The sequence below is a fragment of the Athene cunicularia genome (assembly GCF_003259725.1).
Source record: "Athene cunicularia isolate RWA chromosome 15 unlocalized genomic scaffold, athCun1 chr15_part1, whole genome shotgun sequence".
NCBI classification, from domain to species: Eukaryota; Metazoa; Chordata; class Aves; order Strigiformes; family Strigidae; genus Athene; species Athene cunicularia.
The window spans coordinates 5,235-20,631 of record NW_020799121.1 but is presented as its reverse complement, the minus strand read 5'-3'; the positions used below and the strand labels follow the sequence as shown (position 1 = coordinate 20,631).

The following is a 15,397-nucleotide window of genomic DNA, read 5'->3' as shown; positions in this document are numbered from 1 at the left end:
GGGGGGAGGGAAATTAAGGGACGTCAGAAATTAGAGGGGTGGGTAGGACAATAGTTAAGTTTGGACCTCACATTTGATACTTTCATCCTGAAACTGAGGGTTTTCATTATGAAAAATCCTCAGCATGGATTTGATGGAAGCTGTAGAAACTACTTAATTTAGTCTGTTCAAGAGCAGTAGTTCTGTTTGTGAGACACAGGGATTTTGTTTGATTTATAATGGAAAGAGAACAGAACCTCTTGAGACTTTCTGCATCACAGTTCTGATAATCAAAGATTCAGACTCAGAAATCCATATGTGCTCATAAACATACTTGAGACCAACTTTTGAAGTCATCTACTGCATAAATAAAGCAAAAATAATTAAAAAATGCTATACTGTTTATTTCCAGACAAAAAAAAAAGCTGTGTTTGGGTTGTGTGTTGTATCTTCCAGATTTCAAACTTGTAGTAGTAGCATTGTAAAACTTGTAATTATGAGAACTTTCCCAGAATTGGAATATTTAACTGTAGTTTTGTATCAAAATCTTAATTTCCATGTTTTATCTAGCATAGAGATCTACATACAGAAAATAAAAAATGAAATAGCATTGGAGAGGAGCAGTCTGTACCTAACAGTACTTTCATAAAACTAGTTAACTAGTTTTTTTTGAACAAGACCATCTGAAGTAAAAAACAGAATCCATTCCAGAAGAACACATATCCAAATGAATAAATAATCTGAACAGATACTGTCCAGCCTAAATTGGTGTATGTACTACAAAGTTTTTTTATTCTGTTCGCATGTACTCGTAATGCACATTCAACAAATTCTTTGTGTTTTTAGAAACGCAGACTACAGGACAGATGTCAGTAAACCCATAATACTCAATGGTGCTGGATTTCCATACTGTCTGTCTAATGACAGAAAATAATGAGTTTTAATTCCAACATCTGTGAGACTCTATTTCATTCTCTTACAGGGCACTGAAAGAACCCAAAGAATTGAATTTTATCTTTGGTGTGAATATTGAGGAGCGTGAATTAGATGGCATGTTCATTTATAACTGCAGTCGACTGATAAAGATGTATGAGAAGGTGGGCCCGCAGCTGGAGGGTGGCATGTGAGTTCTTGGAGATTTTTCAGCAATTTTTTTGCTTGTCTGGCATGTTCCTACTTACAACTTCAGCTGTGCAATAACCTTGTTCTGCATTAATCATTCTTCACAAGCGTAAGGCTTACTCATTTTGTCAGCCTTTAGTTTGGACTCGACAAATAAATTATATTTAACTTATTGCCAGATATTTTCCTGGTTTCTTAATAAAAGAGTTCTCTACACAGATGTTCGTCATACCTGCTGCAGTATGAGGCTTTCATTCTCAGTGCTGGCATTTGGGGCTGATGAATGCTGGTATCAATACTGCCTCATTCTAGGTACAGGGAGAATGGGTCATGAAAGCAAGTACAGATATTTGAGCCCACCTTGCTTTTTGCATGCTAGCTCAAGTCTGATTTAGAAAGCTGATAAATTAAAACTGGTACTGCTGGAGGAATGAGTTGGTAATTGAGTGTGTGTGTGTGTAACCTGCTATTTCAATATTGTTTCTCTGAACAACGACCTGGTAGTTTAATGGTGTTTGTGACTGTGTGTCCCACTTCTAGGGCATGTGGTGGAGTGGTAGGTGTGGTGGATGTGCCCTATTTGGTGCTGGAGCCAACCCATAATAAACAAGACTTTGCTGATGCCAAAGAGTATCGACACTTGCTGAAGGCCATGGGAGAACATTTGGCTCAGTATTGGAAGGATGTTGCTATAGGTAATGAAGCTGCATGATTACCAGGGTCTGGAAGGGGAAACCGGTGGCTGGAAGTCAGCAAAGGGGAAGGGCAGCCAAGAGTGCAGGTGGTGACTTTTGTGGTAATGGCTCTGTACTGAGCGGGGGCTTGTTTGTTTTCCAGCCCAGAGAGGTATTATCAAGTTCTGGGATGAATTTGGTTATTTGTCAGCAAACTGGAACCAGCCTCCATCTAGTGAACTGCGCTACAAACGCCGGAGAGCCATGGAGATCCCCACTACGATTCAGTGTGGTGCGTCTGAGCAGGCTGGGATTAGGATGCTGACCCTCCCTGGGGAAGCGGGGAGGGACTCCTGCCTGCTGTTGGCGAGCAGCTAAATGGCTAGGAGATTTGAGATGAACTTGCTATCATTATCCCCTTCTAGAGCTTGTCTCTTTCTGTGAGATGCCTTTGTCTGCACTTGATGGTGCATTTAGACATCTTGACGTAAGGTTCCTGTCCTGCACAGTTTACCAGCTGTGATGATCTTCAGGTGCCCTTACAGAATGGGGTAGGTGTGGCCAGTAGCAGTGTTGAGTGTAGGCTGAGAAATGTCATGTGAGCTAAAACTGGCCAAAGCCACCCATCTCAACATTAATCTGAAACTTCCCCATAGGCAGTGTAAAGTGGCCAAGTAATTTGTATTCTGATGTGCTGTCCTGCTAACTGCTGCTAGGTGTGAGCACAAAAGGGAACTATTTACAGTCGACTTTCAAATTCAATGCAAGTTTTCTTCTGTGCACCTCTAAACCCCTCTGGCTAAGCCCTTACTGGAGTAAGGGAGATTTTAACACAACTTTGCCTCTTAGAGGGACACAATGCTCTCAACCTAATTTTCCCCACAGGACTTGGGGATAAGGATGTAACAAAGAATGTGAGGCCAGTTTTGTGGAATTACTTTGTTAGGCCCTCCTGCCTCATCAGTTTTCTCAGTCCTTTCCAAGTTCCTCACAAAGAGGAGGGGCTTTCCTGTCATTCTTCTTGTCCTCTGCTGTTGACATCCTTCCAGAGCCTGATTTAAGAATGTTTGTATTTTTGTGGAAAAACTTCTTTTTTTAGCTGTTGATTTCCTGGTAGGCCAGCAATGCTCTGGAACCCAAATCTGTCTTCTTGGTTCATCTAAAATTTATTAGATTATTATAACTTTTTTTTTTTTAATGGATAAATCTCTGACTTGTTTTGTGTTGATATCAGTAAGAGACAGCCTTACTTCTGAGATGAGCAGTGATTTCAGGACTGGCTCTTTAGTTTGGTTTGTACGTATTGTCTTTGCAGCAGTGAGCGTGAGGTCCTCTAGTTTAGTTGATGCCAGGCTTCATGAGATTCTTGTTATGGATGCCTTGTACAAGATTCGAGGTATTCCTCCAAACATTTTGTGAGCACAAAGCAAGAATTGACTCAGTATATCCTGTGACTGTCTCGCTTTTTTTTTTTTGCCACTAGTCTCACTGTTGTTGGATATACTTTGGAAATTGGTGTGGTCCTTGGGTGTTAAATGGGCTTCAGAAGTGCTATAAAAAAAATTATTTTGTGCTCAGACTGTATATTTCTGACTTGCAAAGTGTTTGTTGAACAGATGTATGTCTGAAGTGGCGGACTCTCCCATTCCAGCTGAGTTCAGTGGAGAAGAACTACCCTGATAGCTGGGTATGCTCTATGAACCCTGATCCTGAACAAGACAGGTAAGCATCAGTTAATATAAAGACTTTTCTGCAGTGTGCCTTATCTGCACTTTTTTTTTTCCTGATCATCTGTTCTCAAAGAACAGTTGGAGGGATAGGCAGTAATTCTGTACCTTTAAGATGTGCTCATAGTTTGTGGAAAAAATACTGATGATGTACATATTTGGAGCTGACATGTTGGTGGGCATTTGTGCAATGTACAGATTGCGGGGTGCACCCTCAGCAGGTCTGTAGATGATACCAAACTGGGAGGAGTAGCTGACACACCAGAGTTGTGCATCCATCCAGAGGGACCTGAACAAGCTGGAGAAATGGGCTGGCAGGAACCTCATGGGTTCAAACAGAAGCACAAAGTCCTGCCCCTGGGGAGGAACAACCCAGGTACCAGTATATGCTATTCAGCCTGGAGCAGAGAAGGCTCAAGAGGATCTCATCAATGTATAGAAATACCTGAAGGCAGGCTGCAAAGAGTACAGAGCCAGAGCCTGGCTCTTCTCATTGGTACCCAGGGGCAGGACCAGAGGCCATGGGCATAAACTGGAGCACAGGAGGTTTCCTCTGAACATCAGGAAACATTTTTCCCCTGTGAGGTAACCACACCCTGGCAGATGTTCTCCAGGGAGGCTGCGCAGTCTCCATCCTTGGAGATACTTGAAAACATGGTCCTGGGCAACCAGTTCCATAGCCCTGCCTGAGCGGGGGTTTGGACCAGACAACCTTCAGAGGCCCCTCTGACCTCAACCAGTGGTTTGGTGAGAATAAGTTCCTTTATGGTTTTTCTGCCCTGCCACTGGAAATAGGATTGTAGCCTTAGTTTATGCATGTTAATTTTAATGTAGGTAGCATAGACAGCAATTAAAGACTAGTCATAAGCACAGGCTGCCAGGGATACATGTTCAGTGGGGTCTTTGCAGTTGTCTTTATTGCTGCTATAGCTCCAACTCATTAGACACACAAACTGCAGCAACACCAGCAAGTTGCAGTGAGCTCAAGAACGGCATCTTATACACTTGAGCAAGCAACACATCGATTAGTTTCACAGTTATAAAATTTAGGTAGAATCTAGTATTTAGTTGAATGAGGAAAATTAGTGCTCTAGGCTGTTGCTTCTCTGTGGAGAGAGACACTGCTTAAAAGCTAATTCTTGTCTTTGTATCATGAAGGAAGCTGCTCAGCTGTAAATCAGGTGCCTTGGCTCAGTCCTTAAAGACAAAGGAAATCAATCCAGGTGGTAACTTTTAATTGGAATAAAAATTTTAACTTCTGTGTCTGAAAAGGCTACAAAGAAGTGTTTGTGTTGATATTTGGGAAGTACTGATTTTCTGGCTTCTTTTGGCACCTGTCATTGGTAGAATACCACTGCTAACTTCCCTGTTGCTCCATGTATTTGTGCCCTGGTGTGGAGCTAAGAAGAGTCTGGTTGTGCTGAGGCTAAACTGCAGGGGCAGGGCTGGATCTGCAAGCCTGAGAAGAGGCTGTCACACCTCTAGCCCCCCAGGTGGAAGCAGTAGCAAGGCTAGGGATGTGTTGCTGGCAAGGGGCAGGTGAGGTTCTTTGGGCAGGTGATCCAAACTTCTGGTCATTTCAGCTGCTTTGGAAGGGATCTAGGAGTCTGGCTCTGGGAAGATAAATAACTCTAGAATATTTTTGGATTGAATAGGCTCAGGTGCACTTTCCAACAGTGAGTATGGTTGTGTCCTTTTACACAAGTCAGAAGGTTTTCTACAGAAGCTGCACTAGCACTCCTCTGGCTTACTTGGTGCTAGTAGAAGCAGGGCTTCCTTGCAGTCACTGCACTTCTGAACTTCCCTTCCAAGTGCTCTACTGCCTGATGTTTCTTGCTTGTGTCTTTGTGCCATGGGTTTGGACACCTTCACCTCTGTGTCTTGCCCATGTACCAGCTGTGCCATTTCAGGTATTTGTACTGTCTGAGGGAGGAGGGAGGATCTGGGAAACGTTGATGTTGCCACCATGGGTGGGGTGCCTCAAGCTTGTGTGTCATGAGGGTCTGTGCAGAATTTCATCCAGCCAGGTTGAAGAGGAAGCACTGTCAGAGTTGATGTTCAGACTCTCTCCTGGCATCAGAAGACCGTGTGGTGGTTTTGGCTGCCTTGGCATTGTCTGCCTGCACTGTGTTCGCTTTGGCACTGAGTTGTTCCCCACCCTTCTGACTTGTCCACCTACACCTCAGTTTCTGCTGGTGGCATGTAGTCCCAGATCACAGGAGCTGAATGCTCTTCTCCATCTCTGTCATGTAAAGCAGTCACCATTTTTGATGTCATGGTCTATGCTGGGGTCAGCACTAAGTGGCACCATCTCTCACCTTGTCACAGAGGCAATGTCACACTTCGGTGTCAGGCTTACTCTCCCTTTTTCTACCTAAAATGCAGCTGGGTCCTAAATGGTGTTTGGATTCATGGCTGAAACACCAGCTGAAGATGACTGTCTGGCTCAAAGCTCCTTGTGCGTCACCAAAGACTTGGTGCTGAGTTGCAGACTATTCTTACTACAAAGATAATTCCTTTTTTCTGACTTGCTGCCTCTAGTGATGCAATCTGTGGTTTTGAATGTCATATGTAATCTTAATTTTTTCCTGTCAGCAGAATTAATGGGTGCTGTCATACTTTCTAGTGCTGTAAGATACAGCTTAACAATGTTTTCAGCCTCAGTCCATGCAACGGCAGGGGAGATGGCATTTCTCTGCTGGGAAACTTGTATATGGTGCCACTTTCAGCTTTATCTTTGGGAATTGCAGCTTTGGTGTCAGGCAGTTATTTTGCAGTGATGACAGGTGCTTTCTTAGCTAAGGAAGTAATGGCTCTGAAAAAACAACGCTGCAGTGCTTCAGCTAAGAGGCTGATGGAGAAACTGCTGTTTGTGCTCCTTTTCACTGACAAAGCTGATCACAGTGTGTGTGTCACAGACTAGGGGATATCCCATCAGTTAGCAGGTTTAGGGTCAGAGATACTGGTAAAATCATCTCTCATCAGCCTCTTGGAGCTCTGTGTGATCCACAGCAAGAGTAGGGTCTTCCCTTTGTCTGTAAGACCCACACTTGCAGGAAGTTTTTATTAGCTTGACTCCAAGGCAGTGGAGGAGTCAGCTGGATCTCTTGTGTTGTGCAAGAGTTGTCTTGGTACTGCTGCTTTCCTCCTGTCTCACATCATCCCTACATGACTTTGCCCTTTGCCCAGGTTGATCCTGTGTGTGTCAGTCCATGACTCAGTTCTGTGACAGGAGATGATCCTTGGAACCTCTCAGTCCCCTCTTCTTTCTCTGGCAATGCTCCTGATGGCCAGCTGCTCACCCAGAAGTTTAAAGGTGATGCCAGTCCACTTACATGTATTTCCTACCTGCATTTTCCTCCTCTCTCAAGGACCTTTCCAGGATCCCACATCTGAGAGAACCTGAGGGAGTAGGATACTCGCCACTGTTTTGTAGGCCATAAGCTGAACAGGATGGGAAGAGCAAATAGTTAAGGGATATTGCAAAGGAACACTTTGTGGCTTCGGGCAGCAAGGCGAAGCACATCTGTTGGAAGGCTTGTGTAAACAGTGTCTTAATCACGGGTTACTGGTAATAAGCTTTTCTTTCTAAATGGAAAGGAAGCCTATGAAAAGATCAATTGATATGAAGACATAAGTTGGTAGGAAGGAAAATTGCTGTAGAACTCCAGAGTACAGAAACAGTATAGAAAACCAGACGCACCTATTCCTAAGCTTTGTTTAGCTCCTGAGCTCTGAGTTGATAATTCCCAGTGTAAATGGCTTTTTTTTTTTTAACAACTATGTTTTTGATCCTTAAATCATATATGTGTTTCCCAAGAAGAAAACCACTGTTTTTGAGGCTGTGGATACTGCAGAAAGGAAAGTGGTTTTACTGCTGAATTTGGGATGGGATATGGGGACAGTGCTGTGTGAGACAGTGCAGATTCTGCTGTTGTTGCTGAGGTTGTCTTGCATTCCCTTTGTGCTAGATGTGAAGCTGCAGAGCAGAAGCAGAAGGTACCACTGGGAACTCTGAAGAAAGACTTGAAATCACAAGAGGAAAAGCAGAAACAACTGACAGAGAAGATCCGCCAGCAGCAGGAAAAACTGGAAGCTCTGCAGGTGAATCTGGAGGTCTCCAGCTAAGCACAGTAGGCTTGAGGGACCTCTTAGTGCAGATGGATGGATGATGTTGAGCCGTGTCTGTCTTGGCCTCTCATGTCACCTGTGCTCCTTCATGGGTTGGGGGTTGTTTTAATACCAGAAAAGCATCTCAGCTTGCACTTCATTTCTCTGCTAGGAAAATGGGAATGACTGCTGGTGTTCAAATGAAGGGATGTCTCTTGAAGGACACAGAACACGCCTTATAACTGTTTATTTTAAATTGGAAAACTGCTGGGCTGGGTTCAGGCAGGCTCTGACAGCTTTTAAAGATGGCCTTTCTGATTTTTTTGGTTTTGTTTCTTTTGTTTAAATAGAAAACCACTCCAATTCGATCTCAAGCTGACTTGAAGAAACTGCCTTTGGAAGTGACCACACGGCCTGCAGGGGAGGTAAATGGGATACCACTGTAGGCTTTGTACGCTTCCATGCTATCCTTAGCTGCTCTGAAAAGCAGTGCCCAACTCCTCTGTCCTTTCTCTGTACCCTCATTTGTTTCAGAACACTCAGTCACAGACCCGACCTCAGCGCCCACGATCTCCTCCTTTACCTGATGTAATCAAGAATGCTCCCAGCAGACCACCACAGCCTATGCCTCTTTCCAAGTCCATCAGTCAACTGAAAAAGACCTCTACAGCTTGGCCAAATGTCAGCACTCCCAAACTGGCAAGCATGCTCTCCAAGGAGGAGGCCAGCACTTCCAGGACACACCAGCACACTGTGACAGCTGGAAAGTCTAACAGTGCTTTAAAAACTCTTGCCAAACCAGGTACAACAACAAAGCCACCCTCTGCTGTCCTGCAGAACCCCAAAAGCTCACGTGAGACACCCAGTCCAAAAACTACCAAGGTGCCAGCACTAAAGAAATCTGCAGCTGTCAAATGCTCACAGGTGAGACTTGATGGGATGAAAGCTGTCAGCTCCTTACCTACTGTTCTGTATAGCCTGTCTTGCTGTGTTGCATGGGATTTGCACTGTAGTTCCTGTACAGAACAAGGTAACTTTTATTTCACTCTCGGGTTAGGGTGCTGTACTACACCCTTGTGAAGACTTGTTTCATCTCTTTCCTGTTAGACCAGACTGTTTTACCATGAAAAAAAGAGAATGTGGAGTGGCAGGGTGAGCACTTGTATGATCATGTAGCACCTGCTAAAACCTTCTGGAAAAGCTAATTAACTATCAAATGAAATAGTGGATGCTGAACTTTTTTTTTAACTTGGCTAAAAGAAGATTTTGGTTGGTAGCATGCTGGAATTATAGCTAGAGCTTGTTTGCTTCCTACAGACCTCCACCACTCGGAAGAGGGTCTTGAACACCACAGAGGACGGGTCTGAGGAGGAGGGGGAACACAAGGAGAAGACAAAACGGGGCAAATTTGTGGCAGTGAAAGAAGAGAAGAGGGATTCCAGTGAGGTGGTGGTAGAGGTGAGAGTGTACTGGTTTCCTCAGCACGAGGTATTTGTCAAGTGTTCATAATCTTGGTGGGAGGCAGCTAATCTGAGTTCTCTCTCCCACAGCTCACAGACAGTGCTGGGGAAGAAGAGCTGGCAGAACTGAAGAAAGCTCAGAAAGGTGAGAAATGAACCCTTGAACTGCTTCTGGGATCTAACACAGTGGTAAAGAACTGTTGCAGGACTAGACTCACTGGTTAAACGTGTGGTTTCATTAGTGAGCTTTTTAAAATAAGAATTAGTGTAAATTTGGGTTCCAAACCCTGAGATGACTCTAACTTGCATGATACAGTTTGGCCAGGAACCCCTTGACGAGACAAGAGGCAACTGTGGTGTGGGAGGATCTGTAATCTGAGGGCTGCATCACGTTAACGGTGTGATGCTTGGCTGTGTGATGTGGTCTGATGTCGTGCTCACCCCTCCTGACTGATTGGATCATAGAGCCACCAGTGCTGTGTCTAGACCTGCTGCACTGCTGTGAGAGGAGAGGGGCTGACATAGCTCTGGGAAAGACAGTAGCCAGGATGGCACTGCAGCTTCTGCCAGAGCAAGGCATTTCTTCAGCCCAAGGGGCTGTCTGGAAAGTGACCCGCTAGGAAGACGTGGCAGATTGTCCTGGTGGCCAACATGAGCCTGGAAAGCCTGTGATGAACAGCCCAGATTACAGGAGAAACCTTCTTTCTGAAAATGCCATATCATTTCCTTGCATCTGAGTGTTTTTCTAAGTAGGAGTTGAACTGTGTGACAGTGGTGGTTCTATGGTTTATGTACCATTTGAAGGGACTGTCACAGGTTTAGGTTTGCCCTGCACTGAGGGTGGCTGTCTTGTCTGGAGCTCATGCAGAATGTCCTCTCCAGCATCTGAATGTTTGCTAACATCTTTGCTGTCGTCCTCCTTGCAGATAAAGGGCTGCATGTGGAAGTGCGTGTGAACAAGGAGTGGTTCACAGGCCGTGTCACAGCTGTGAAAATGGGCAAGCATGCAGTGCGCTGGAAGGTGAAGTTTGATTATGTTCCTACAGATACCACACCAAGGGATCGCTGGTAACTATCTCTAGCTACTGGATTTTGGAGGCTTGTTTTGCTTTCAGGAGGAAGACCCCATTTTACTTTCATAGATACTGAAGAGAAAAATGTTGCTGTCCTGTCAGGGAGTATGTGTGTGCTCAGGACTGTCCAGCTGCTTCTTAAGGAGTGGGCACGACAGAGTCCATAGTCTGCCAGCAGCTTTGATGGGATGTTCCTGCGGAGGCAGCTGTTGGGTACTGTAGAGGTCTTAGAGTGACAGATGGGTACAGGTTCTGATGAAGCAGTTAGTGGTGTTTCAGGTATAACCAATGTAGAAAAAGATACTTGACTTTCCTGTAACTTTTTTTTTTTTTTTCAGGGTGGAGAAGGGCAGTGAGGATGTGAGGTTGATGAAGCCTCCCTCTCCTGAGTACCAGACTCCAGATACACAGCAGAAAGAGGAGGTTGTTGTGGCTGAACCTTCTACCTCAGACTGTGTCAGAATTGAACCAGACACCACAGGTCCCAGCAGCAGCCAAGAAACCATAAACTTACTAGCCCACATCCTTCGGTGGGTTCATTGCAGTTATTGTGAGCTGCTGCAGTCTGATTGCTTTAGTCTTTTAAACTCCCAATTCTGGCTTTGTGTTTTTCTTTCCTGCTTAGAAATTGTTTGCGGTACTTCTTACCTCCAGATTTTCCTATCTCCAAGAAGGAGCTGAGTTCCATGAGCTCGGAAGGGTTGTTGGTGTTTCCCTTGGTGAGTTCAGTATTTCTAGAAAAGTAAGTTTAGGGTTTTTTGTCACACACATTCTATTCTTATGGCAAGTTTGCATCCTGTTGATGCAAGATCTCACTCTGCAGAAGGTTATTTGGATCCTTAGCAGACTAAAGTAGCTGAGAAAAAGAACAAAAGCCTCTGAAACATGCTTTAGATCTTCTGACAGTTGTGTCTGATGGTTTTTTTAATTACCATATATCTGTGTGGGAAAGCTGTTGACTGCTACTATCCTAACTTGTACATTGCTGTTAAGCTTTTGAAAAAGAGAGGCCAGGTTAGAGATTGTAGAAGTAGGATGTAGGCATACCTGTTCGTTCTGCCCCTGGCCTTATAAATCTAACTTATGCAGAGGCAATCTTAAAAATGGGAGAGAACACGGAAGCCGACCCCCTTCACGCTTTTCCAGGTGAGCAGACTGACTGCCTACAAGTCAGCTGTTCGTCTTAAGGCTTTTGGTGTGGCCTCCATTTATCTGAGCAAGGAACAGATGTGGCTAAGCCTGCACCAGTATCTGAATGCTGTTATTGGAAGGTCCAGTGCAGGCTGAAACGTGGAGAAACAGTACTGGCTTCTCTGACTTCTCTCTTTGCTGACATACCACAAAGGGAGATCTTTTCAGGACTTTGTCATCAATGGATGACCAAATGACAAAAGACAGTTTATTTGGTAGTCTTCAGAGTGCCCTGCTCCCTCACTCACAGTGTATATATTGGCAATCCTCTTGTGCCTTCCTCTTTTGTCTCTGTTAATTCAAGCATCTGCTTGAGTTACCAGTCCTGCTGCTTCTGCAGGACGTGTTGGTCTTGTCTGGAGTTTTCTGCAAGTGTTTTTTTGTTCCCACCTCGCAGTAATAAGCTGTGCTGTCTGGGTGGTCTATGCTAAGGAAACTCACGGCTTGCAGAGGCTGTCAGACCTTTCTACAGCATAACTGTGGTTTTAGGCTTTTTAAAACACAGTGTATCTTTAATCTGAATTCAGGCAGCTTTTACTGCAGTTCTGGTCTTTGAGGAATGTGAAAACCTATGTGATCTTTGTGCTGCCTGTAGTAGGCAAATCAGAAATGTAAATGTCATCATGGCAGCGACGATGGGGAGGGCATGCTGGGGCAGGGGGTTAGGTGGGTGTGTTCAGTTGTGGAGTGCTAGTATCTGGACTCTTCTACTAGCTGTGGGTGCTGGGGTTTTCTTGACGCTCAGTGCTGCTTCTTAACATGTCATCTGTTGTGTTTTGTCTTCTACAGAAAGAATATTTCAAACAGTATGAGGTAGGTCTGCAGAACCTGTGCAATTCGTACCAGACACGCGCTGATGCCCGGGCCAAAGCCTGTGAAGAAAACCTCCGCATCTCAGAGAGAAAGCTGAAGGAAACAGAGGAGAAACTGCAGAAGCTGAGGACTAACATTGTGGCCCTTCTGCAGAAAGTGCAGGAGGTGGGTGAGGAAGGGGGGTGCAAAACCAGAGCTGCTCCAAGCGTGGCAACCTGACCCAGGCCCCTACAGGCACTTGACATGTTTTAGTCCAGTATTTAACTGGGCTTCAGCTCGCTCTCAGCTGGGTGCAGTCTAGGTTTGCACCACCAGAAGCAGCTGCTGCCCACCCTTTGGGATCCATGTCTTGGGGGTCCTGATGAGTGTTAATTTTCACAGATGGATTTTTCATGGTATGTACATAGTGCACAGCTTCAGTTTGTTTTCTGCTTTCTGCTATGAAACGTGGGGCTGCAGGAGAATTTCCCTGGGCATAGGCAGTGTTCTACAGGGAATTTCTGCTCCATTCTTGAGCAGAAAGGTGGTGTTGGATTCTGAACCCCATGTATAGAAATGCAAACCTTTAAACAATATTTTTATGGTGAAATCTATTATACTGTTAAATATTAAAATAGCAAATTATCTTTAAATAAAAGCTTTAAATAATTAAACTTTAAATTTAAAAGCTACTTTAAATAAAATTAAGACCACCCAGTGGAAAATGGGTGGTCTTAACTGATGGAAGCAGTTGCTCCCTGTTAGGAAAATGTGTGTTAAAGCTAAAAAAGTCCCCAACACCTAACTTGACCCAGATCAGCAGATAGTAGATCTACTGCTTGAGTGCATTGTTTGATCATCGGGTACTGACAGGTGTTGTCCATCATGCTCTGACAAGGAAAGCTAGTGGTGTTTCACAGTAGATGTCAACAGCTGGAAAGTGCTGGAAGTTGGGGTGTAAAGGCTGACCAGGACAGGTGTTGCAGAGGATGCTAGGCTGCTCTGTGTCATGTTCTTCCACTGTTTTTCAAGAGTTACTTTTCAGTGGTATTTCTTGTGCCTTTGGTTTCAGGACATTGATATTAACACAGATGATGAACTGGATGCATATATTGAGGACTTAATCACAAAAGGAGATTGAGCAGCCCCAGTACAAGCCCGAAAGAAGTGCAGAGGAGCGAATTTCTTGCGATGGCAGAAGTGGATTCCTGCTGTGGAGGACTGTGACATCTGATGAGGAGAGGGTTTCTAGACAGTACTTACGTCGTGTTGGTGTACAACTTGTCCTTGTGACTTTACATGAAAAAGACATTTGTGCTGTTAGCAGGAAAAATTTTAACATTGTAGTTCTCTGAATATCTTCCTTTTGTTTATAAATATTTATTTTTTAAAGAAATGGGAACTGTGCCTGATATGATGGGAGGATTGCTGTGTGTTTTTAGTGAGGTAAAAGTGTGAGTACCATTTTTGCATCTGAGGTTATATTCATATGCTGAACCTGGAAGACCAGAATATCCTGCCTAGCAGGTTGTCTCAATTAAGAACCTGGCACCAACTTAACAATAAGCCTTGAGTTCTGGAAGAGGAGGTTGGGACTAAGACTTCGAAGATACTGAACTTGGGCTAGAGAAAGCCAAGTCATGAATTTGAGCTACACAGAGGAGATCAAAATGCAGTCCCTGTGTGAGTGGAGGGGATGAAATCTCGGTGGTTTTGAGGGGTTTGGGGGTAGGGGATTGGCACTTGCCAGTGCAGTGAGGTTCCTAAATATGAGGTCTCTGAGCAGGTGAAATTGTCACCATGCTAACGGTCAGAGGCTGAGGATCATTTTAGAAGGTGATGGCTTCCTAGGCTGCCCGCAGTGGGTTGTGGTCGTCAGAGGAAGCTGGAGTTCGGATTCTTTTCTAGCAGTGACCTTTGCACACTTTTGCTGCTGTTTCTTTGACATAATTGCAACAGCAGAAGAACTGCTCAACCAGCTGAAAATAAAGTGACCCTCTGTTCTGTTGTCACTCCTTCAGGTTTGTGTTGCTTTGATCAGCTTGCTCTTCCAGATAAATGCATTAGAGTGCTGGAATTGGGAGCCTCTGGAGCCCTGCATCACTGAGTTATGTCTGGCCCTGGGTCAGCAGCAAGAACAATGCCTTTCCCTCGTCCTTCCAGCTGGAGGCTGCACTACCAGTTCCTGGCAGATCACTTGTAGCCAAGGTGATTCGGTTTGAGTTTGCTGGCTAGCCAGCTTCTCAGGTCTGCTAGAACAAGATTCCCATGAACTCAGTGCTCAGAAAACTGAAATCTGCTACAGCCTGGTGGTTTGAAAAAACACAGCATGAGCAAGAGGTGCCTGCCTGCAGGTACATAAACTGAAACGGACCAGTGGGATTCTTTCGACAGCTGAATGTGTAATAGATGTTTTTTTTAAAAAAAAAAAATCAAGCCAAATTAAACATCTGTTTTACAGAATCTTAAGCACTAATGGTTTATAGTCCTGGAGAACTCCCGAGTTCTACATACCACAGGAGAGAGGGGAGACTTTTGCTTATTAGCTGAATTTCAGGTCTTTGTAACAGCATACAGTGAGACAGACTGCTTTCATTCAGGGTCTGGGTTTGGACATCCTAGTATAAATGAAGGTAAGGAGCATCCACCCTGACCCCTGTACACCTTCCTGGACAGAGGGGCAGCATTCCTTAAGCATAGGAGCAAGCTCCACCGCTCTTGATTTCCTTACTGGAGGTTTTAATTGTGATGGCACACCAGTGCTTCAGATGAAGCTGATCTTTCTGTAGGAGCTTGAGTTTTTTACCAAGGTGAAAAAAGAAATCCTTGCCCTTTCCAAGTGGCCAGCAGAAATTCTAAAGAACCTAATTTCATTAAAATACAGTTTAGAGATGGCTGCTGCTTGCAAGATTCAATTTGTAACACACCAATGTGGCACAAATAGCTCTTACATGTTTTGAGCTTCCTGACACAGTTTGATCCCCTGCTATTGCTCTCCTGCTAGGAAGGTGGTGTTACTCTTTTTTCCTGTTCTCTGAAAACTTCTCATTTCCAGTTTTAACTTCGTTTATTTTCTTCATCTTGTACTAAGTATGTTTGAGTTACATTTCTTCCCTGGGGTTACTTTGATCAGTAAAATCGATACGTCCTCTCTAAACTTACATCTTGCTCGGAAAAGCAAGCCAAGAACTTCTAAGTGCCAATAAAGTTTTTCATTCTAAAAACTTTCCTGGTAGTCCTCTGCAGCTGCTTCTATTTGATTTTATTTT

General features: G+C 44.3%; 1 protein-coding gene across 3 annotated transcripts in view; it reads left to right on the top strand.

The window, feature by feature from the left end:
• The window catches only part of MORC2 (MORC family CW-type zinc finger 2), a 67,343-nt gene extending 52,179 nt beyond the window's left edge, over window positions 1-15,164 (top strand). For all 3 annotated transcript variants that reach the window (XM_026859448.1, XM_026859449.1, XM_026859450.1), the window contains 14 exons: window positions 962-1,102; window positions 1,642-1,796; window positions 1,939-2,067; window positions 3,392-3,497; window positions 7,474-7,606; window positions 7,963-8,037; window positions 8,147-8,536; window positions 8,930-9,070; window positions 9,163-9,217; window positions 9,999-10,140; window positions 10,484-10,675; window positions 10,771-10,864; window positions 12,126-12,314; window positions 13,201-15,164. In XM_026859448.1, the coding sequence (XP_026715249.1) occupies window positions 962-1,102; window positions 1,642-1,796; window positions 1,939-2,067; window positions 3,392-3,497; window positions 7,474-7,606; window positions 7,963-8,037; window positions 8,147-8,536; window positions 8,930-9,070; window positions 9,163-9,217; window positions 9,999-10,140; window positions 10,484-10,675; window positions 10,771-10,864; window positions 12,126-12,314; window positions 13,201-13,269 (2,011 nt within the window). In that variant the 3' untranslated portion in view covers window positions 13,270-15,164. The remainder of the gene's footprint in view (window positions 1-961; window positions 1,103-1,641; window positions 1,797-1,938; window positions 2,068-3,391; window positions 3,498-7,473; window positions 7,607-7,962; window positions 8,038-8,146; window positions 8,537-8,929; window positions 9,071-9,162; window positions 9,218-9,998; window positions 10,141-10,483; window positions 10,676-10,770; window positions 10,865-12,125; window positions 12,315-13,200) is intronic.
• Window positions 15,165-15,397: the final 233 nt, after the last annotated feature.